At 42.1% G+C, this 23184-nt stretch overlaps 2 protein-coding genes across 9 annotated transcripts in view; one reads left to right on the top strand and one right to left on the bottom strand.

The window, feature by feature from the left end:
• The window catches only part of LOC140738827 (uncharacterized), a 36401-nt gene extending 20382 nt beyond the window's left edge, over positions 1-16019 (top strand). For 5 of the 8 annotated variants that reach the window (XM_073066727.1, XM_073066728.1, XM_073066725.1 and 2 more), the window contains 6 exons: positions 395-574; positions 3636-3827; positions 6845-6988; positions 8452-8553; positions 13714-13802; positions 14489-16019. In XM_073066727.1, coding sequence (XP_072922828.1) covers positions 395-574; positions 3636-3827; positions 6845-6988; positions 8452-8553; positions 13714-13802; positions 14489-14627 — 846 coding nt within the window. In that variant the 3' untranslated portion in view covers positions 14628-16019. Of the gene's footprint in view, positions 1-394; positions 3828-6844; positions 6989-8451; positions 8554-13713; positions 13803-14488 lie in introns of those variants that run through there. The other 3 variants (XM_073066730.1, XM_073066731.1, XM_073066732.1) reach the window with 3 other exon arrangements.
• A 994-nt stretch (positions 16020-17013) lies between these two features.
• On the bottom strand, positions 17014-21178 carry LOC140738205 (protein SPMIP1-like). Its single transcript, XM_073065311.1, has 4 exons — positions 20978-21178; positions 20805-20818; positions 19868-20310; positions 17014-17382 (listed from the first exon to the last, which is right to left on the bottom strand). The coding sequence occupies exons 1-4, from the start codon at positions 21176-21178 to the stop codon at positions 17267-17269; spliced, it is 774 nt and encodes a 257-aa protein (XP_072921412.1). The 3' UTR covers positions 17014-17266.
• Positions 21179-23184: the final 2006 nt, after the last annotated feature.

Here is a 23184-nt window from a genome sequence, read left to right as displayed (position 1 = left end):
ACGTATCACACCAGGGAATAATTCACATTCACTTGGAAATGAACATAGCAACAGGGCAAGGGTAGGAGGCAGTACCTTCAACTTCAGAGGAGGGGATAGAGAGTCAGCACCTTCAGGGGAGGCAGCAGAGCTGTTTCTGGTTGTTGTAGTCATCACTGCCTGGCCATTTTTTTCAGAATATTCCATTTAGTCAGACCACTTTGACTGGCCTGTTCCCTCCACATGAAATTGGACAATGTGTGTATCTGTGCATGAAAAGTCCAGTGGAGACAGATGTAAAGGCTGATTGGTTTATTTTCTCAGGGGAAAACATTGTGAAATTTCAAAATACTAAGTGAATGACGACCGAGATAAGATTCACAAGCTTTCCGTATTTGTATCTGTTTCTTAAAAGGAAACAGTCTTAGAAGTCCAGAAAGTGGAGGAAGAAGAAAGCCAGGAAGAAATTGGTCTGGTAATTCCAAATGACAATGCTTCAACAAATGTCAAGTGTGAGGTATGTGATGCACCAGGAGACTTGGTGGGAGATCAAATGCACCTGGAGAAGGAGGCAGATCCAAAGCCTAGAGAACTGGTAGGAACAAATATCTGTATTATGAGGCTTTTAACCCACAAAATGGAACTGTTACATGGTGACATCAGTTACACGAAGCATTCATCTGTTGAACCCTGCCTCCCACCCAGCTCTGCTGATTCATTACTCAGTCCGTATCATCTATTTCTCAACCATGTTCAGCTTCCTAAACTGACGCAGTGAAGAGGAGGTAGAAGAAAGATTAACATAAAACAGATAAAGAGGTTGTGCCTCAGTATCTCTCCCTAAGATATTTGGAAACTGTCAACAGTTTAACCTAACTGCAGTGCTTTATTGAATAAAAGAAAAGCCTATAATTTAATGAAGCATTCCCTTACTGTGGGCCTCCATACAGCCACAGGCCAAGTCCCTAACAAGTTCCATGCAAAACAGTATAGCAACAATTCAGATAGCAAAGCCGTGTTCAATACCAGTTCAGCTTGAGTGCAGCATTCAGTTCTGATCAACACATTACAGGAAATGTGAATTTGCACTAGAGAGGATGCAGGAACTTACAACGATGTCCTCACTGACAACTCATGATCAATCTTTGCATTGTGTGCAGACTTTTTTATTATCCCCCTAACACTTACTCTAAACTTCTTACAAATAAGCAATAACAAATCAAAAGCAAGGGACTGAGGAAAACTATGACAACAGGCCAAAGTTGCTCCCTGGCAAAGAGGTGGCTAAGAGGAGACTTGGTTGCTCTGCATAAAATTATGAAATATCCATGGCGGGTAAAAGGGATGGACCTAGTTCTCTTAGCAAGGGGTTCAGAAACTAAGGGTCATAGATGTAAAGTAATTTGTGGAAAATTAAAGAGAAGGTGCGGAAGGGAAATCACCAGAGGGTTATAGGGGGGCCTGACATTTACTGCTCAGAAGGTTGGTAGAGGCAGAAGCTCTCATCATATATAAACTTAATTTGGATATGCTCTTAAAGAGATGTGATCTACATTGCTGGATGATGGAGAGAGACTGCAGAACTCTTTTTTTCAAGCACCAGGTTATTTTATGTGATTCAGTGATCCTTCCCCATCATAACCTTGTACTATCCAGTTTATGGTAGGGATGAATTCACCACTGCTGCCACGTCTGAGGTGAGCTTCATCCAGTCTGCCTCAAGCTCTTATTGTTGGCTGGTCTTTGGCACATCCATTTTTGCTGTGAGATTGTCTTGCAACACTTTTCTGCACTTCTAGTTCTTGCAGTCTTTCTGATGTCAGGACTAATGTTTGATTTGACCTATTTGGAATTACCTGCACAGAGCTGTTCTTCATCCCTTGTGGAAGGTTAGGTTGCTCAAACAGGGGTTAGAAAGTGCTGATGTAACCATCCTCAACTTTCATTGGTCAACTTCATGGTGCAAAATGTGATGATGTTGTTTGGTAAACGAACTGTCAGTCCATTGAGAACACAAGAGACCTGGAGCAAAGAACAAGTTTCTGGAGGGACTCAGCAGGTTCAGTAACATGGTCAGTCCTGATACAGAGTCTCTAACCCAAATTGGATGCCACTTGACCCACTAAATTCCTCCAACAGTTTGGTCTTTGCTCCAGTCTGCACTGGTGCATCCATAGACTCGGTTGCATTGCTATTTACCAAGACAAGCAATGAGTATGATCTACTAAACAACATACTTTATTGGAAGCAGACAGCATTGAACTAATATCTGTGGCTGGTACAATACTTCAAAAGTTATACCAAATTCTTAAAGATAAACACACATTCAATATAATTTCCCTTCCAAAAATAAATTATAAACACATACTAATAACAACTAACAATATATATTAATGTATTTACTCAACTATTTATAAACATATGAAATTGTAATCCCTATGTTCTACCCACCTTTCCATGCCGCCTTCTCCTACTGAAAACTAACTTGTTTCTCTCTCCCATCCCCAGTTCTAACAAAAGGATCCCAGACCTCAGTTAATTACGTCCCTTTCCATTGCCTGACCTGCCAAGTGTTTCCAGTATTTTTTTTTATCACCACTGTGTCCATCCATTTCATGGATACAGAGGAAGTATGGGGAGACCTTAAAGAGCTATTCAAAATGATAATTAATTTTGTAACTCAGGAGAAATTATTTCCTCAGCAGTAACCAACAGCCATAAAACTTAAAACAATGTGAAAAGACAATTTAGTGTCCTGACGGTTAAGATTCATTATGCACACCACCTAAAAGGATGATAAAAACATGGTCCCATTGACATTTTCAAAAGGCTATTTAGTATATATTTGAAAAGGATTTACTTACATGGTTAATCAGAAAAGACTGGGATGTGTGACTACATAAGACAGTTATTTCAAAGAGCCAGTGAAGACTCAAGGAAGCAAAGGGCCTTTTGTGCTTTATCAGTTTTGGCAATGGTTTTATTAGCATAGGGTAGCTGGGAGCAATCCAGTCTGCTTAATAATGCATAATGACGATATTGTAAGAAAATAAGGAAATGGGATCAGTGATAAACTATTTTTGTAACAAGTATTCAATATGGCCAAATGCAATTGGTTGGGGTCAACAGCATTTGATTATAATGACCAATGACTGTGACAATTGGAAAATTAATAATTTATAATGAGGCGCTAATAGATGTACAGAAAACTTGTGGCAAAGGAATCATTCATTTAACTTTTCTAAATTATCCACAATTAAAACTGGTAAAAATCTAAAGAGATTCAACATTACATTTCTCGTTATAATTTCACGGACAGGTACAGAAGGTAATCAGAAAGGCTATTCGGTGCCATCTTTGAGCATGTGGGCACAAAAGTTATGAAATAGCCACATCTGTCATTCCCACATGATGAACAGCCTCGAATACCAAACCCTGTGAAGACATTGGAGTTGGTGTCGTGCAGATTAAGCTTTCACCCAACCTCAGAGAATAGAGTATAAAACCAGGGAGGAGAGGCATCACTGAATACTGATTGGTCACCTCAGAGAACGTCTTGCAGTGTCTAAAAGCTGGGTAAGGAGGCAAGAGTGGTTGGTATACACTCCTCTGTGATTGTTGAGCTTATAGTTGGTCTGCATTTCTTCTCTTGAAAGGATCCCATTTCTGTGGCCCAGAACGGAGAACAAATGTTACAGATTTCTTCTAGCCAATCACAGCAGGAAGAAATTAAACTGGATATTCTATTGGATCAAGTCTCCGTGAAAGCCAAGTATAAAGGGGAGCAAGACCTGATGCAAGAGCAGCAAAATGTAGGAAAGGAGATTGATTCAAAGGCCAGAGACCTGGTGAGAGTTAATATCTTCACCATCTTAGTCCTAGGTCATGGAGTACACAGATAATATTTTGTGTTGATATCTGTGTCACTCCACAACATCATTCACAATAACCTTTTTTATGGAGATCTAGGTTCCACCACTTTTATGGATGCAGCTAATATCATACTGTATGTCATCCTGGTTCAAGTTCCAAATCAACTAAACTGCATCCTATTATAGACTGTGCAAGGAAATGCATGACTAACCGGTCTCCTGTTCACTTCCACAGGAAATGGAAAGCCTGTCTTTTCACCTTTTTCCTTCCCACAATCCAGACACCCAAATAGGCTTTCCAGGTGAAACAGAATTATATTTCTTCCAATTTAGTGCACTGCGTTCAATAGCACCAACAGGCACATTGTTCATGTCAGCACATTGCAGCCTTTTGCACTCCAACTTTAGGTAGCATGCTTTTCTGTCTTCATCACAACTGATCATTGCTACTGAAAATTATTTACCTTTAATTTTGGCTCAGCTTTGCTCTCTCCATGAGTACATTCTGTCCTATTGGGCATATCTTCAGTCTTACATTATACAACACAGACAAAGAAGCATAGTCAACTTCAAATTGTCATATTAATCCATTTGAACTGAAGTCACCCTGTCACGTGTTGTCTTTACTCAATCCTTCCTCTCTTTCTTTGAAACCTAAGCATCTTTTTATTTTAAACAAGAGTAAGTCTGCAGATGCTGGAAACCCAAATCAACACAAGCTGCTGGAGGAACCCAACAGGTCAGGCAGCATCTTTGAAAATGAATAAACAGTCAACGTTTCTGGCCGAGACCCTTTTTTAGGACTGGAAAGGAAAGGGGAAGACGCCAGAATTAAAAAAATATTTGTTTTCCTTTCTCAGTTCTGACAAAAGGTCTCTAACCTGAAACTGTTTCTTGTTCTCACAGATTCTACATGATCCACTTAATCCTTACAGCATTTTCTGTTCTGCTTTGTCCCCATTAATTCTTATTTAGTAGTGTCCAGATTAAAGAAACACCAGTCCAAACCATCTCATGTTTATTTTCACTCTCTTGAGGAATTTCACCTTCCCTCTTTCTTTCCCATTTTGCAGTATCATTCATCCTACTTTCCAATTCAAACCCATTTTCCCCATTGTAAAGAGTGAAACTCTCTCTCACTGCTCCCCTGCTGTGAATTTCCAGCATCTGCAGATTTTCTCTCGTTTGTGATTTTGATTACTGCTCTGCGAAGTCTCTTCCAGGCATGCACACCCTGAAGAAGTTTAAATCTTCCCTTTGACAGGAGTTCTGTGAAACTCTCTCTCGCTGCTGCTCCTGCTGTGATACTCCTGTGGTGAACTACATATACCTGTCTGGACATGCCCCCGCTGACTGCTCCTGTGGCTCCTCCCACAGACCCCTGTATAAAGGCGATTGAGGCCCGAGCCCGGCCTCTCTGTCTCCAGGATGTAGTATGGTGGTCAACCACTGCTTGTTCCTTCTTCCAGTCAATAAAAGCCGATATCTCGCCTTTACGTCTCAGAGAGAGTTATTGATGGTGCATCAACTCCTCAGCATTTTTTCTCCAGTCCTGCTGAAGGGTTTCAACCCAAAACATTGACTGTACTTTTTTCCATAGATGCCGCCTGGCCTGCTGAGTTCCTCCCACATTTTGTGTGTGCTGCTCGGATTTCCAGCATCTGCAGATTTTCCCTTGTTTCTACACATAGTCAAACCACTTCCCGTATAGATTCATGGTGTGAGCCAGTACTTTCACTCAATACCATTTTAAATTCTCAGTTTCTGTTATTCAGATCTACAGGCCATTGCAAACTGTTTATTGGGGACACATTTTCACGTCTGTGTTGAATGGTTTTAGCAAAGTTAGGCATACATTGTGCAGAAAGGTGATTCTGGGTGGGCTGAAATTAACAACCTCTTCCAGCATGGGACTCGAAACCCAGTGTGAAATTCCTCAGCCATGTAATGTCTGCGAATCTAGCATTAATATTTTGCTTTGAATTTCAACCCACTATTTCTCAAGCCGCTGATTCTTGTTCATTAACCCCAGGTCTCACTTGGTAATCATTAATTTTATACCATATTATGGCCTTTAGTAGCACATTCACTTAACTCCTTGGAAATGTTGAAATGTTGATGCTGGTGTTTCCATGGTCACAGCATTTTCTAACCACAGCCACTAATTTTTTTTAAAATAAACCGCCCCCACACAAAATGCAGAGAATTGTGTAAAGCGTATCCATCTATTGAACATCTCTCACTAGTGATATTTCTCTGGGAGTGTGACATTTTTGCAAACTGTTTCTTTTGCTGATTGTGGTTCTATCCACCATCAATCTCAGTCCACTTTAGTGTTTAGTCCAGCGGTTGTGAGAGTCACATAAATATAGCAGAGTGGTGGGACGGGGAAATGCAAGCTGAGGGTGTGAGAATAGGCAGAAACTGTTTATAGTATGAGGCTCTCACAATGGAGAGGGGGCAGATTGCATACCCTCTATGCTGACATTGTGCCTCGTTATAGGAAGGACGTAGAAATCTTTGAGAAGGCGCAGAGCAGATTTACCAGGATGCTGCATGGATTAAAGAACAGGTTGAGCAAGCTAGTGTTTTCCTATTTGGAGCTAAGGAGGATGAAAGGCGACTTGATAGAGTTGTACATGGTGATAAGGGGATTGCCAGACATTTTCCCAGGGTGGAATGGCTAGTACCAGGGGATATAATTTTAAGGTGAATGAAGAAAAGTATAGGAGGGGATGTCAGAGGTACACAATGAGTGTGTGGAACACCCTGCCAGGTGTGATGGTAGAAGAATTAGGGGCATTTAAAAACCCTTGGATGAATGAAAAATTGAGGGTTAAGTAGGAGGGAAGGGTTAGATTGATCTTAGAGTAGGTTAAAAGGTCAGCACAACATTCTGGACTATACTGGAGTATTCTATGTACTCTGCCATAACTTAGTCTTCCTCTGGTCATTTGTGTTGAGGGTTTGAGGGATTACTGTTATCTCTGTAGCCTCGCATAGGTGGCCTTCGCAATGAATTGAACATGGTATTACTATCAGATGAAGAGAAGATGAATGTCCTGAGGAGTTTGGCACATGTTCAGAGGAAAGCTGAAGAGAAGAGAAGGAGAGATAAGGAGAGGCAAACACTGCGGGTGAGTGGCTCCTAACTGGGACGCGGATTAAATAAGCAATCACCAAACCACAGCAGCCAGACTCGTGTAGACCATTCCCAGCATTGCTCCCTGAGATAAAGAATTTGTCACCCTTGGACACTTCCAAGGTATAAAAGTTAGGGCAGGAATTCTCTGCCTCAGGACCCAGGGTACTTCACATGAAGAAGCAGAATAGAGGGTCTGGGCTAACTATAAGAGCTAGCCCCTGGGGTATGCCAGTTGGAAGGGTCACAGGGTGGTGTTTGTATTCAATTATTTTTATTGCCTTGCTCTTTATACTATGAGCTTTGTGCTTTCCCAAAGGGTCCTGGACTCCTTCCATCCCAGCTTTACAAACTACAGATGGCTTTAAAATAGAATCATAGAACATTACAGCACAGAAACAGGACTTTTGGCCCTTCTTGGCTGTGCCAAACCATTTTTCTGCCTAGTCCCACTGCCCTGCACCTGGATCATATCCCTCCATACACCTCTCATCCATGTACATGTCCAAGCTTTTCTTAAATGTTAAAAGTGAGCCCGCATTTACTACTTCATCTGGCAGCTCATTCCACACTCCCACCATTCTCAGTGTGAAGAAGCCTCCCCTAATATTCCCTTTAAACTTTTCCCCTTTCACCCTTAACCCATGTCCTCTGGTTTTTTTCTCCACTAGCCTCAGTGGAAAAAGCCTGCTTGCATTCACTTTATCTATACCCATCATAATTTTACATACCTCTATCAAATCTCTCCTTATTCTCCTACGCTCCAAGGAATAAAGTCCTAACCTATTCAACCTTTCTCTGTAACTCAGTTTCTCAAGTCCTGGCAACGTCCTTGTAAACTTTCTCTGCACTCTTTCAACCTTATTAATATCCTTCCTGTAATTCGGTGACCAAAATTGCACACAATACTCCAAATTTGGTCTCACCAATGCCTTACACAACCTCACCATGACATTTCAACTCTTATACTCAATACTTTGATTTATTAAGGCCAATGTACCAAACTAGAACATAAACCAATATCTCAGGCAACTCCATCTGACCTCATGATTTATGATCTCCATGGCCAAGGTTAGTGTCAGAAACATCCTGGCATTTCTTCAACTCAGCCAGCTAAGGGAATCAATATTCACACTTGATGCGCAGATCTGAAGCACAGAAAAAAATTGGCTATTCATCCAAATTATTCATGTGTATTCCTCCACTATCACTGGAATCCGTGTGCACTCCAGTACATGATTCCAGAAACAGAAATGTGTAGCCCAGTTCCCCAGCTCACTGGTGTTCAAATTGTATTGCTACTCAAGGCCCTTTGCCTCTTGTTCTCCCTTGTTTGGTTGAGAACCCGTCATCATTGTTCAATGTTCTTGTTATTTTATGCCCTGTAAATTTAGCTATCCAATATCAATCCCTGACTCACTGCCCCCTAATCATTATCTCTCTCCTTCTCCCATCCAGGTACAGGAGGGCCTTTCCATTGCCCAAAACAGAGCATCTGCTCTGGACGGACCACTCCCTCAGACCTGTGGACAGGTCATTTACAATACATATTTGCACAAGGTGAGATATCATGAACTACAAAGAGAAAACAGTTCACAATACCCAGCAATTATGCAATTGCACAGCCTCTCCAATACATCTGGAATGCGGAGAGAGGTACCCATAGGCTATTAGGTAGCACGAAGGAAAGGGCATGAATAGGACAAGAACAGGTCAGGCAGGATCATCTTTGATGACAATATTTGGATTTTGTTGCTTGAAATAAGGGTTCTGAAGAGGTGGGATTTTGTTTGAGATTAGAAAGAATACTGTATTGTATACGCATTCTACCCTCCCAAAAATCCTTGATTTCCTCAATGCCCAGAAGTCACTGATCAGTGTTCTTATACGGTCAATGCCTAAACATGCACAACCCCTTGAATTAGACAATTCAAATTTGCAAGTGAGTGGGAAATTCATCGTCCCAACAACTGCATCAAAGCCCATCCATCCAATCCTCGTAATCATCCATTAAAGTCCATCCATCTTCACTTCCCAATTCTCCCAATGCAGTCGCAACCTCATTCACTAACCTCATTGTTTTAGATTACCTGTCCCACATCCCATATCAAGTTGATGCCTCCTTTTAAGGTTCTCGACACTTACCCAGTCAAGTCCTCTTTGAAGGCATAAATTTCAATTAAAATCTCTCATTCTGCTAAACTACATTTAACATAGGCCTAACATTGTCTTACTAACTGGAAAACCCACTCATCTTGAGAAGGGATCCAACAATTCCTAATTCCTTCCTTTCCTGGATTTTAAAAAAACAAAACTATGCTCTCTAATTGTAGATTTTCACCAGACTTACCTCTCTTATTTGCCAATCTCTGTACTAAATACAAAAACACTGTTCTTGTCTATATGTTCATTGTTTGCAACCTCATGTACATAGACACTCTCGACTCTTTGAATAATAAGACAAAAGTCTCTTGCACTTCATAAAGCACCCTGGTTTCCTATGATTCCTATAAATAGACATTTTTTGCATTTTCCTATATCATACTTCATCTGCCAACTTGCCCAATCCTTCAAGGGAGGGAGAGTTAGCCTTCATCTTCAACCATAGCAGTCCATGAGCTGAACACACTCCCATGTGCTGGTTGGAGTGAACAATTTGGAGGGGAGAAGATGGGACAGAGAAGCTCTGATGCCCATCCAACTAACCCGGGTGCGAGGGTGGATCACTCTAAGCACCAAGCCAATTTGGAGAGGTTGAGAACGGCTTCTTCAGCAGTGAAATCCAGCTCCGAAATGAATCGCTGGGCGCCATGTTCTAAATTGTCACGGCGATACCTAGGTCCTAATGCAAAGTACAATATGTTGTTTGGATGATCTAAACACTGACCCAGATAGACTGGAAAGGCAGGGTGTCAAGTGTCAGAGGAGGTTGTTTGCTCAGGTAGATCACTCTAAGCACTGAGCCGATTTGAAGAGGTCAAGAACGGCTTCTCCAGCAGTGAGATCTAGGCCCAGAGCAATTCGTCACAGTTGGGCCCTGTTCCTAGTACAAAGGTTCAGATAATTTAAACGCTGGCCCAGATAGTCTTGGGGCTCCTCTCTCTATGACCATAAGGCTGTGAGACTGCCTTGGCTGCTGTGCTTCATGTCTGCAGATTTTGCAGTGATTTCCCTGCTACTATGACGAACTGAATATTGAGGCTTTGGGCCTACTCTGAGCTGCTCCAGGGATTTGGACTTAAGGACTCAATTTTGGTTTGGAATGCTCTTGTTGCTCACTTCTGTTGTTTGCATGATTTATTTTGATTTGCTCTTTCTCTGTGGGCACTGGGGGTTGGCCTTATTTTTATTTAACAGTTAATCTGATTCCTTGCTTTGCAACTGCCTGTTAAGCAAACAAATCTTAAAGTTGTATAATTTATACATTATTTGATAATAAATGCACTTTGACTTTGATTATGAACTACATTAGACTGTGAATTTGTAAGTTTTCACCATTATGAAAAGGGACAAGTTAGGATGGTGAGTGACAGATGGTAGTCTTTTGCTACGTCTGGCCTTCCAGATTGTAGAGGTCACAGTTTTTGGAGATATAGTCAAAAGGAAGTCTTTGACAAATAATTCTATTACATTGTGTAGATGCTGAAACATTGTACCCACCTGCAAATGGAATAGATATGGTGAATCGTTAGGATGATGGTCAATCAAGTAGGCTCACCTTTACTGGAAGACATTGAGCTTTCAAGTGATGCATTCATCCAAACAAGAGAAAATATTCCATCACACTTTGTTTTCTTGTAGAAGGCTTTGGACATCTTTTGACTATAACACATGTGTGACTGGTTGATCTGATTAGGCTTCTGGCCAAGGTGTTGGTGGTCAAAGATTTGGCCATTGCAGGGCAGATGGTTAGACACTCTCATTGCAGATGGCTATTCATTGCCTGGCAATCTATTGTAACTTGTCACTTATGAATGTAGCCCAGGTTGGACTGTACACAGGCCTTATTAACTAAGGAATTGCAAGTGGATCTGAACATTGCATAATCTACAAATATCCTCACCTTTGCAGGAAGCATATTATTGATTAAGCAGCTAATGATAGTTTGGTCTTGGACACTTCCCTGCAGAACTCCATATGGATTTCTTGGGGATGAAAAGGTTTCCAAAAGCCAGAACCACTTTGTTTCATTTTTCTGTGACACCAGTTCCCTTCAGTCTTACATGGGCTCACTGATGCCATTTCCAGTCAAATGTTGCCTTGATGTTATTCCCACCTTACCTTGGAAGGCACAGACCAGGAGTTGAAGGAACAAAGGAATCTCCCAGTACAGATACTTGAGCCAGTAAAAATTTAAAACAGGCTTTAAAGATTTAAAGAAAACAAAAGAAGCATTAGAATTCACTTCTAAAGGGACAGAACAGAAAAAATAAGGAAGTTACACTATAATTTATGGTAACTTGACTAAGCCATACTTGTACTATATAGTTCTGGGCTAATGTATTATAAAATAATATAGAGACAATGGAGGAATTCAAGAGGATTCACTTCAGGAAACGATGAACAGACTGGAGAAGAGGAGGTTAAAGGAATGACCTGATAAAGATTTCTAAAATTATTAAAGTTTTGATGGAGTGAATACTGGGATAATACTTCACACAGGAAAGGGCTGAATTGGAGTCAATCAACACAAGACAAATTCGAAATAACTTCCTAACAGGGCAGTGAGAATGTGGAACTCTATCACAGGGCATCACTGAAGCAATTAGAAACGATACAGTTAAGAGCAGGCAAAACATGTACACAAGGGAAAGGGTAAGAAAGGGTACGTTGATAGATTTAGATGGGGAAAGACTTCATGAGGCTTTGGTGGAGCCTTACTGCTGAAGTTTCCGTTCAGTATGTCCTCTAACTCTTTGTATGATGGGAACTCAGCCTTTTTAACTATCTTTATACCAAAGATGTAATAAGTTCTGAAGCAAATTGAGCAAAAGTGAGCAGGTCATTCGTAGGTGTTGTTGATAGGACTGCCATTACTTTGGAGATGATTTAGATTGATGACTGGATTGGATTTGCCTGTGATTTTGTAGAGAAAACATACCCAATTACTCGGGTGCTCTTGTGCGCTCTCCACTCCTGATGCACCATCAATAACTCTCGGAGACGGGAGGCAACCAATAGGCTTTTATTAGCTGCAAGAAACCACAATTAGTAGCAAGAGACCACCACACAACATCCTGGAGACTGAGGGAGGAGCAGTGCCTCCAATCGCCTTTATACAGGGGTCTGTGGGAGGAGCCACAGGAGCAGTCAGCAGAGGGGCGTGTCCAGACAGGGATATGTAGTTCACCACAACTCCATTCTTCAAAGCTTTGTTCCTTGGTCTTGTTGTTAGCATTAGAGTGAGGATCTTTTGATCCAATTAGGTCACATTGTGATGGAATAAAATTCTGCTACTGATGGCCATAGTTCTCATGCATAGTAACTACATCTGTTTGATTGTATCCTACTCAGCAGAGTGCTGCAATGGTGTGTATGGTATGAAAAGCCATACCATACTTAAGGACTGAGTAATGTTCATTCCTACCTTTCATATATGGACATTTATATTTGCAACAGTTAGAATAGTTTTCAAGTAGATAGTTTTTCCATTTAGATTCTCTCACAATCTCACTCTGCTCAATTCTGACAAGTATGCCCATCAAAACTTGGCCATATCTGTCAATGTTGGTACTCCAAGTGATCCAAGGTGATCCATGTTGATGGACATTGAAGTCACTTTTTACCTCATAATACTTCTTCCATGTGTTGTTCAACAACAAAGAGGACCAATGCATCAGTGAAGGGAAAACATTATATATCCATGGAGGTGTCCTTTGTCAATTCTCTTCGATGGGTTACAGGCCCAAGCGTGGAATATTTCTGGGTCACAAGCTGCCAACTGCATACCCCTGGAAGCACAGGACGTGTCCAAGAACCATGATAGAGGTTGAATGCCAGGCATGACAAGTCTTTGGGACAATTCTCAGTTCTGGGACACTCTAAGCGTTAGGGAGATAGAGCTTACCTGATTACCTGATGCCTTTGAGCATCTTAAAGCAGATGCCTACGTCAATGCCAACTGGTCCACTTTGTATCTTTGCTGCAAGTAAGTTGTTTGTTCAGTGTTTAATATAACAGTTAAATGTCAACTAAAATTGGCCAGTCGGTAAGTTTGACAGAATTCCTTCTCTGAAGAACACTTGTGAACTGAATGGGTCTTTATAATAATGCAGTAGATTTATCCTCATTATCACTAATACTGGCAATTTATTTCAGATTTATTTACTTTAAATTCCCAGCTACCTGGGTGAGATTTGAGCACATTGCTGGACTGTTAGTCCAATCACCAACCCCCTCTACAAAGGTAGCCCTAGAGTCAGAAAACTAGAGGGTTGGGCTGGCTGACTGGTGCCTCTAAACAGTCAAACCTGGGTCTCTCAGTCTCCTAAATCCCTCACATTACTCTGGATCAATTACCCTATCTGACACCCTCACTTCTCCAGCCCCCACACTCTCCCAGTCCCCTTCCATTCCATCATTCCTGATTCACCTAATCCATGACATCTCTTCACTCCTGGACTCCCTTTACCACTCCCAGTAGATCTCATTCAGCCCTTCAGTATGACTCCATGTTCTGGGAATTACAGTGTGACTGTCTCCTTTTGTGTCCCATGTTAGGAATCTGCACACTGGAGGACAAGAGTCAGAGAAACACTGGAGCAACTTCGACAAGAACGTACCTTCATTCTAAGATCAAAAGGCGAACGGTAAGAAAATCATCCATTTAATTGGAAAGTGAGGAACTGTAATTGAGTGAACATGAAGGTGGGATTGAAGGGTGAAGCAGAGGATGGAGTTGAAATAGCAGTGATGTTGAGGGACATTGTTTTGAGGGGTTTTGAGTGAGGTTAATGACAGATGAGGTATAAAAGTAGTACTGGGAGTTGTGTCGATGGGTAAGAATGAGTGGTTTACTTAGAGATACACCACGGAACAGGCTCTTCCAGCCCAATGAGTCACATCACCCAGCAACCCACCTATTCAACACCAGCCTAATCATGGGACAATTCACAATAACTGGTTAACTTACTAACTGATATGTCTTTGGACTGTGGAATGAAACTGGAACACCGGCAGAAACATGCATGATTCATGTGGAGGACGTATCAATTCCTGACAGATGGTGCCAGAATTGAACTCCAAACTCCAGAATGGCCTGAGCTGTAACCGGTTGTTTTGAGGGATGAGAAATGGTTATGTGGGGATTGAAAATTTGAGCTGATGTTGGAGGATCAGAGGTAGAGCTTCGGAGCTGAGGGTGAGGGAGGGGCTGTGAGATACATTTGAATGGTTGAGTGTGAGGGTTTGGGGATCGAAAGCATGATGTGTGAGGTTGGAGAGCATGAGCTGAGTTTTAAAGGTTAGTAGCTGTTACTCTTTGACCTTTTCACAGAAACAGGGCCAGTTTTAAGAAACTCTTCAACCCTGTGGAAACCAAGGACCTTACTGATGGGAAGAATCAGAGTGAACATTCCAAGGAGGTCGGACCCACAGAAATTCACATAACACACTTCCACAACCCACAGTCCTGAATGGTCTGTTTCAAGTAGGATTTAGTTGGGGTCTGTGGTCAAAAGACAGCAAGGATACTTCAGCATCACCAGGACTCGAGATGTCCCCAAGTATTCAACTACAGACTGAGGAATGGAGTCGCAGGCCATGCCTCTTTCCGCAGATAAGGAAATGTGTGCAGGAGGTTGCCAGTCAGCAGAGCTTTTGACCCACTCTATCATCCAAAGGACACAGCTCATTTTCTGCCTCCTCCTCCCTTCATATCCTTCAACTCCCCTGTGCCCACAATCCTATCAATGTCAGCCTTGAGTTTACTCACTGACTGTGTATGTGGAACCCTCCTTGTTTAGATGATTCCAAGGAATCACAAATATTTGAATGAAAAAAAATCTCATTATCTCATTCCTAAATGGGCAGTCAGTTATTTGCAATCCCTAGTTCTGCACTTCAGCCAAGCATTTAACCAGTTATCCTTTCACCCAGTAAAAATGTAATGGTTTCACTGTAATATCTCTCACTTTTAATTCCAGGGGCTCATATCATTTTTCAGAGGGTGAACTCTTTTCTTCCACTAATCAATCAAGTAAAGTTTAACTTCACCCTGTCTAAGGTGGATAAAGTCCACACACTGGTTCTGACATTAGCCACGGACTCAGTGACCCTGCAGTGAAGTGTGTTGTGCTCCTCATTCTACTCAGGATCAGGCTGTGCTTTGTTACTGTGGACAAGTTGATAAAACAGACTCTGGTTGTTTCTGATGCATTTGTTACCAAAACCTCCTTTGCTGAAACCACAAACACAGTTCTTGTTTACCTCATTTCCAGATCACTGTGGGAGGAGGGAGAAGGTAGCAGTGGCCAGGATACACCAGATCAAGCCTGTGAAACTTGAACACCTTTGATCCTCTGCACACATAAAGACCCCTCATAGAGAGAAAAGTATCCATGAGCTGAAGGAAATTACCCTCCTTCTTAAACCTCTACCTTGGGCCCAACAATAGATAGTTCCTCATCTAATTATCCAATAATACTTGCTGATCAAGGATTTAACTTCGGGCCTCGACTGAAGTCTACTGATGGGGATCTTCTTCACTCAGAGGGTTGTGCGAGTGTGGACCAAAATGCAGCAGAAATGGTAAAGGCAGGCTCAGTTGTAACATTTAAGAGAAGTTTGGAGAGGTACATGGATCAAAGAGGCTATGATCTGGGTACAGGTAGATAGGAGTAGGTAGAGTAACAGCTTGGCTTCAACTGGATTTGCTGAAGGACCTGCTTTTGGGGTGTGCTGCTCATTGAACATCTTGGAACAATTACAGTACTGTGCAAAACACTTAAGATATATGCATATGTATGCACTAGGGTGCCTAAAACTTTTGTACAGTACTGTAGTAATTTTATACATTGCACTGTACTGCCCCCGCAAAATAAAAACAAATTTCATGACGTGAGTGATGATAAACCTGATTCTTACATGGGACTCTATTGTAGAATGAGTGTGGGAAGGGCGCAGGGAGAGGGGAATCATGTTGGGAAAAGGAGAATGAAGAAGAGAGGGAGCGGGAAGCACCAGCGAGACGTTCCGTAATGATCAGTAAACCAATTGTTCTGAATCAGATGACCCCTTGCCTGGCATCTCAGGGCAGGGTGTTCCTTCTCTGCCATCTGTCCCACACCCCTTCAATGGTGCTCCACTCTCACCATTCCCAACATCCTTTGCTCCTACTAGATTTACAAACTCGATCTCTACTCCATGTTGACAAATAAAGAACTGTGCAAAAGTTTTAGATGCCCTAGCCATATAAATGTGGCTAAGACTTTAGCACAATGCTACAACTATGGAGCAACCATCGTCTCTGTCATGCAACAAGTTTCTTAAAGAGTGCTGCTTGCTCTATAACCCTCTTACGAAATGTGACTTGCTGAGAATGTGAATCAAGAACAAATCTCCACCTCTCATATTTGACTTTCGCTCAGAATGCGACTCTCAAAAACTATTAATGCCCTTTGGGGTAATGACTCCCTCTCAAAGCTAAAGAATGGGGTTTCAGCAGTAGCGAATACAACCCTCTAACAAAGATTACATTTTCCTTGGGTCTGCCAAAGAAAGTGAACGCTTCCTCTAAAAGTATCACTCTTTGGAGTGGAATTTATTTACAGAGAATGCAATTCTCTGTTGGACAGTGTGACTCCTCGGAATACCCGTGTCTAAAAAGTGATTCTCAGAGAATATAACTATGGAACATGACTATCAGAGAAGGCTTCCCTTCCTTGACAATGCAGATCTCCCTCATAGACGATAACAGTCTCTCAAAGGAATTAACTTTCCTTCACATAATGTGACTCCTTATGTTCAGATCTTAGAGAGCTCAACTATCCCGCCAAGAATGCAACTCTCTTTCCATGAATGGAGAGCTGACATTCTTTGTACATCCCCAAAAGAAAAACCATGCCCCTGTAATTTTTTTAATGTTTTATTAGACTGTTTACCTCAGGATCTGTGAAGATTCAAGGTAATTTGAATTATTGATTGACTCACACATCTCTTGGACCAATGGAACAGCTCAAAGGTCTTTTCTTATATTATAACAGTTACCTGGAGCCAAACTCAATCTGAAAATGTGCCCTGTAAGCTATCTTGATTTCACAATTTGCACGTTCCATCAATTCATGACATCATTTGCTTCTGGTTTACTGAAGATCCCATTTTTTCGGTAGAAAGTAGTTTCCACCAAGGCTGATCGCCCAAAGCCTGGTTTCTTGTACTCAGCATTATCCTCTGTTAGGAAAGAAGCACAGCAATTAATTGAACCACTCATCCCATTGCTGCATGTGCTCGCTCCTTCCTGATACAGGTTATACAATAATATACACTTGGATGAGCACTGGTCTCAGGGTTGAGACACACAGCACAGGTCAGAGCATAGCTCACTCTCCAAGTCCTGTGGTTCCCAATACAACACTAGTTGGCTCAAGTATAACCACTTCAGCTCCAGGACACAAGTTTTGTTGTCTGAGATTGAAAACAAAAATCTAGTTAGAGCTGTGCTGCACAAAAGCACGCCCTTCCACCAACATGTCCTAGGCAGCAAACAAGTGAATTTCTATACTAATCTATTTACCAGACTTGGTCTGTAGCCTTTTATTCTTTGGTAATTCAAGTAGTCGAAGTATTTCTTAATGTTGTGTGGGTGTCTGAATCCATTAATCCCTAGGGTTGTGTGTGTTCCGGATTCCAACTACCCTCCAGTTGAAAAGATTCCTTCACTGATCCCCTATGAACCACAATTCCTTTAAGCTAAACCTATACCCTCCTGGATGTTGTTATTGCTGGGGTAGTGGGGATAAGCACAACTATCTATTAAATGCTCCTAACAGTGCGCCCCTCAAAAAGCCTGTGACAACCAAGTCCAGCTCCTGGCCTTCACACGTGGCTAAGCCTGGCAAAACTGTTTCTACTAACAGAAGGGGAAAAGGCAGATTACTGGCACCTTAAAACCAGTCGCTTCAGGAAGATGGGGTCCCAGTCAACTGTGGCTGGCAGCTCATCTATTATTTCATTCTCCTTTACAGTTGTGGACAGGAAATTATATTAAACAATCCTGAATCTTGAATATAGAAGGAAAACTCTGATTTCAAACCTCCGCAGAGGTGCGACTATACCCACTCGTGGTGAAGGCTTCAGGACTAAACCGCAAGGAAAATTCTGGAGCTGGTGTTCCTAAGGTAGTCCTCCTTTGAGTTCTACGATAACAGGCAACTCATGTGACTCCGTTGGTACCAAACTGTACGGGCCACTGCTGTTCCAGCATGGAGAGGGAGAGCCTGAGGCAGGGGCAACAGCTTGTTCTCCATATCGTACTGCACTGGCGTGTGTCATGTAGACAGCTAGGATGCAGCACCTATGGTCAACCCCACCCAACAGAGGCCTCGATACCCTCTAGTTTCAGACACCCGCTATGGGAAAAAATTTCCATTGTCTCTCCTATCTAACCCTCATAGTTTTGTATACCTCTATGAAGTACCCCCTCTCCCCCCCCACAACCCTTCTTCACCACCTTTGCTCCAAGGAAATCTAACCCAGAAGATCAAGCTTCAGTCCATAACTGAAGCACTCCATATATTGATGAATCACATTTGCACCCTCTTCAACAGAGTCACGACTTTCCTACAGTTTGGTAACCAAAACTATGCACAAGGTACTCCAGATATGACCTAGCCAATGTTTTATAAAGTTACAAAATAACCTTCATGCTCATATTCTATGCCCCACCTTCACAGATTATTGGACTTGTAAACCAAGATCCTTGTGTTTCCTAATACTCCCAGGACCCTACATGGTTTATTGTGCTTGTCCCACTCTTATTAGTCCTCAAATGTACATATCTAGACATTGCTCTATCTTACCAATATATCAGTAATGTTGTATTGCCCAAGGCTATCCTCCTCAGCAGCACCACTAAGTTTTGTCTTGCCTGCAGTCTATTTTCAACAGGTCCTTCTTATATTGAAGTCAGCCTCCCCCAATTCAAAATTTTCATTTCTGGCCTATCATTATAATTTTCTATAATTATCTTCAATCTCACAGAGGGCCAATACTGAAAGGACTTTACATGGTTCTTAGTCCATGCAGTACCTGCTCTAGAAGTATTTGATGGAAGTGCTCCAATGTTTGAGATTAACCAAATTAAAAATACAATTTTATTAAAAAGTGTGTAACTAAAGCATATTGAAGGCACCCGAACCATATTCAACTCAAAATAGATAAAACTTTGTTCCCATCTCAAATGTAGAAAATAGCAATGCTCCAAAAAGAATGTTGTGTACCTGGATTGGAATGAAGTCCAAGCCCGCAGTGCTTTGAGCAATGCTAGGTTCATGGCCTCACAGAGAAGTTCATCTGCTGTGATAAATCTTGTTACTAGTGGAATCAGCAGCCCTTCTAGTGTTTTAACACTGCCATTAACTTCTCCCTGTGTAAAAAAATCTTGACCCCCATTTCCTCCCAAGCAGTTCTAACCAATGTGTAAACACAAAGTACACTGTAGATGCTGTGGTCAAAGCAACACATACAACACACTGGAGGAACTGAGCAGGTCGGGCAGCATTTGTGGAAACGAGCTTTGACCTGCTATGGATGCTGACTCCATATGTGTATCAATTTGGAAACCTATTCCTGTCCTTCATCTAATCCTGTAAGGAAACAAATTACCTTTGCCCAGCAAAATAGATCTCATCTCTGCCAGTTAGCCTGGCCATCTCACCTATTTTCCAGCCATAGTTCCAGGAAGTAGTGAGAGGGTACTCATATTTCTCACCGGGGCCTTTCTTCTTTCGGGCTTTAAGGTATTGGTATCTGCCTTTATCCTCCTTTGAGAACCCATCATACAGCAGGGCCCGAACCTCAGGGGTGACTGGCCTCATATCGCTCATGGACACAGTTGGAGCTTGGTCCTTAGCTATTAACTTTTTCTGTTTTACCTCCTTGGATGGGCCCCCCTCTTTTCCCTGCACTGCTGCATCCTGTATCTGGAAGTCTACATGCGGCAGTGCGGGTATCTTCTTGCGTTCAGTCACTCTTGCTGGTGGCTTGCTGAGGTCTCCTTTGAAATGCCTCAACCAACAAAATCTCAGCAGATCTTCTTTTGTCATACTTTCCTTCCAGAAGTTTTGCAGCTGGGTGTCCATGTTGAGTTTTCGCGCCATTCTCGTGGATTTTCAGTAAGTCTTATTCACAAGTTTTGTAAAATGTAGACAAAAATATGAAGAGAGCAAGAAAAGTGTACCAAAACCCCAGGCTCCCTGCATTCTGGTGAGGTGTCCATGCTGGTATCTAAGCAATTAATGTTATGCTAATAATTGTAATGAACAACAGGAAATGACATGGACAATGACACTGGTATAGGAGAGAGTAAACATTAAAAGGCAGGCGAAGGTTTAGATGCAGTGTAAACTTGTTTGGTAGAGTGATGTGTTCCAGTATGTCTTATGTAAAAAATTGAACAAACAAAATTAAAGAAAAATGCACAAGGTTGTGGCCATATGGAATTCACTCCGTCAAAGGGTAGATGATTTGTGACTACATTGAATAAAAAGCTTGATAAACCACCAGGGGCATTAAAAAAAAAACAGTGAAAGGATACATTGATGAGCTTGGTTAATGGGTGGGAGGAGCTTCTAGTTAAGATTGCACCTCCAAACATGTGTGACAGCTCCTGGTAGTCAAAAAGATAAGAAATCAAATTTTTTAAAAAATGACTAAAACTACCTTTCCTGGGGTAAATTGTGCTAAATTATTACCACGAACAGTGAAGTGGCGAGCAATGGTGAGGCGAGATGGTGTGTTGCAGAATCGTTGCAAATGGAGTTCTGACGCCATATGGCTGGCCCAGGAGCGAGGCAATCACACTCAGAGCCAAAAGAAGTTGGGGCCCGGGCAGAGAAGATTCAGAGCTCATTCCACTAGCCCAGGTGTGAGGCCGTTTTGCTCTGGGCACTGAGCTGATTTGAAAAGCTTGAGTGGTTTTGGGCTGGGCGATGAAATCTGGGCCCGGAATCCTTCGCTGCAGTTGCATCCTAGGGCAAGGTAATTTCGCTGTTTAGACAATTTAAACACTGGGACAGATGGGAGGTGAGAGCCAATTTCGCTCGTCCGTGATCTTCACTCCTCTCTCCAAGGCACCAAAGCCTTTCACTGTTCCATTGTTGAGTCAATTTAAATGCTGGCCCAGAAAGTCTGAAAAGGCAGGGTGTCAAGGTTTGAATGAGAGCCAATTTCATTCGCTCTCTGTGATGGTCACCTCCATAGCGCTGAGGCCATGAAGACTGCCCCGGCTATTGTGCTCCGTGCTGCTAATATGATGAACTATGATAAGCAAGGCTTTGGGCCTACTCCGGGGTTTGGATCTGAAGACTCCAATTTGGTTCAGAATGTTGTTTTCACTTCAATTGTTTGCTTGATTTTTTTTTATACTTTTTTCTTACTCTTGCGCATCAAGTGTTGCCCTTTTATTTTTTTTCTTTAATTGAGTTCTTTTGGGTTTCTTGCTTTGTGGCTACCCATGAGCAAGCAAATCTCAAGGTTGAATAATTTACACATTCTTTGATAATAAAACTTGAATCCTGAGTTTTGAATTCAAATATTTCAATTTCCTATCAGAGAATGTATACACTAAATAACCTGAAATTCTTACTCCTCTACGAAACAAGAACCCCGAAGAATGAATGATAGTAATATCAGAACTCCAAAGCCTCCCTCCCCCTCCCACGCACAAACAGCAACAGAAGCATCGAACCATCCCCTCCCCTCACTTGTACCTCCCCACCGTACAAGCAATAGCAAAAGCCCCCAGAGACCTTGATCTAGACATCTATCAAAACCTACAGTCCATATCTCAGCACTTCGGTATCTCATACAGGGTTTCTGTCTCTCACCAGCGAGGGAGAGAGATTGCTCCTACAACAATGAGAGCGGGAGACCAGCAACTGGCTGTTCCCTTTTTACAATCTTCTGTGTCACTTCTCCAAGATCACCAGCTTGGGGACCGACAGGCTCTCCCCCTTCATTAAAAGAAAGAGACAGAGAGGGATTGCTCGAATACAAGGGCCTTCTTCCATCAGTTGCACACACCATCTGCTGTCCCAATGTCTCACTCTTCATGGCAGATGCAATTTAATGTGGATAAATGTGAGGTTATCCACTTTGGTTGCAAGAACAGGAAAACAGATTATTATCTGAATGGTGGCTGATTAGGAAAAGGGAAGGTGCAACAAGACCTGGGTGTCATTGTACACCAGTCATTGAAGGTGGGCATGTAGGTACAGCAGGCGGTGAAAAAGGCAAATGGTATGTTGGCATTCATAGCAAAAGGATTTGAGTACAGGAGCAGGGAGGCTCTACTGCAGTTGTACAAGGCCTTGGTGAGACCGCACCTAGAATATTGTGTGCAGTTTTGGTCCCCTAATCTGAGGAAAGACATTCTTGCCATAGAGGGAGTACAGAAAAGGTTCACCAGATTGATTCCTGGGATTTTGATTGATTTCCTGATGGCAGGACTTTCATATGAAGAAAGACTGGATCAACTAGGCTTATACTCACTGGAATTTAGCAGATTGAGGGGGTATCTTATTGAAACGAATAAAATTCTAAAGGGATTGGACAGGCTAGATGCAGGAAGATTGTTTCCGATGTTGGGGAAGTCCAGAACGAGGGGTCACAATTTAAGGATAAAGGGGAAGCCTTTTAGGACCGAGATGAGGAAAAACTTCTTCACACAGAGAGTGGTGAATCTGTGGAATTCTCTGCCACAGGAAACAGTTGAGGCCGGTTCATTGGCTATATTTAAGAGGAAGTTAGATATGGCCCTTGTGGCTAAAGGGATCAGGGGGTATGGAGAGAAAGCAGGTACAGGGTTCTGAGTTGGATGATCAGCCATGATCATACTGAATGGCAGTGCAGGCTCAAAGGGCTGAATGGCCTACTCCTGCACCTATTTTCTGTGTTTCTATGTTTCCCCCATGAGTTGAGTATAAACATTCAAACATGAACCTGTTGCGTAGAAATTGCCTGCTTTGTTATAGA

Source organism: Hemitrygon akajei, chromosome 14 (assembly GCF_048418815.1).
Source record: "Hemitrygon akajei chromosome 14, sHemAka1.3, whole genome shotgun sequence".
NCBI lineage: Eukaryota > Metazoa > Chordata > Chondrichthyes > Myliobatiformes > Dasyatidae > Hemitrygon > Hemitrygon akajei.
Note: the sequence above shows the minus strand (reverse complement) of the source record. Positions and strands in the feature narration are given on the sequence as shown.

What these genes read in the sequence shown, in the direction of transcription:
- LOC140738205 (XM_073065311.1), bottom strand. Translation starts at nt 21,178, where the DNA reads ATGCAACTGCAGCGAAGGATTCCGGGCCCAGATTTCATCGCCCAGCCC. An exon ending in GAACTATGGCTGGAAAATAG is followed by an intron (nt 17,383 to 19,867) that starts GTGAGATGGCCA and finishes CTTTCCTAACAG; the next exon opens with AGGATAATGCTGAGTACAAG.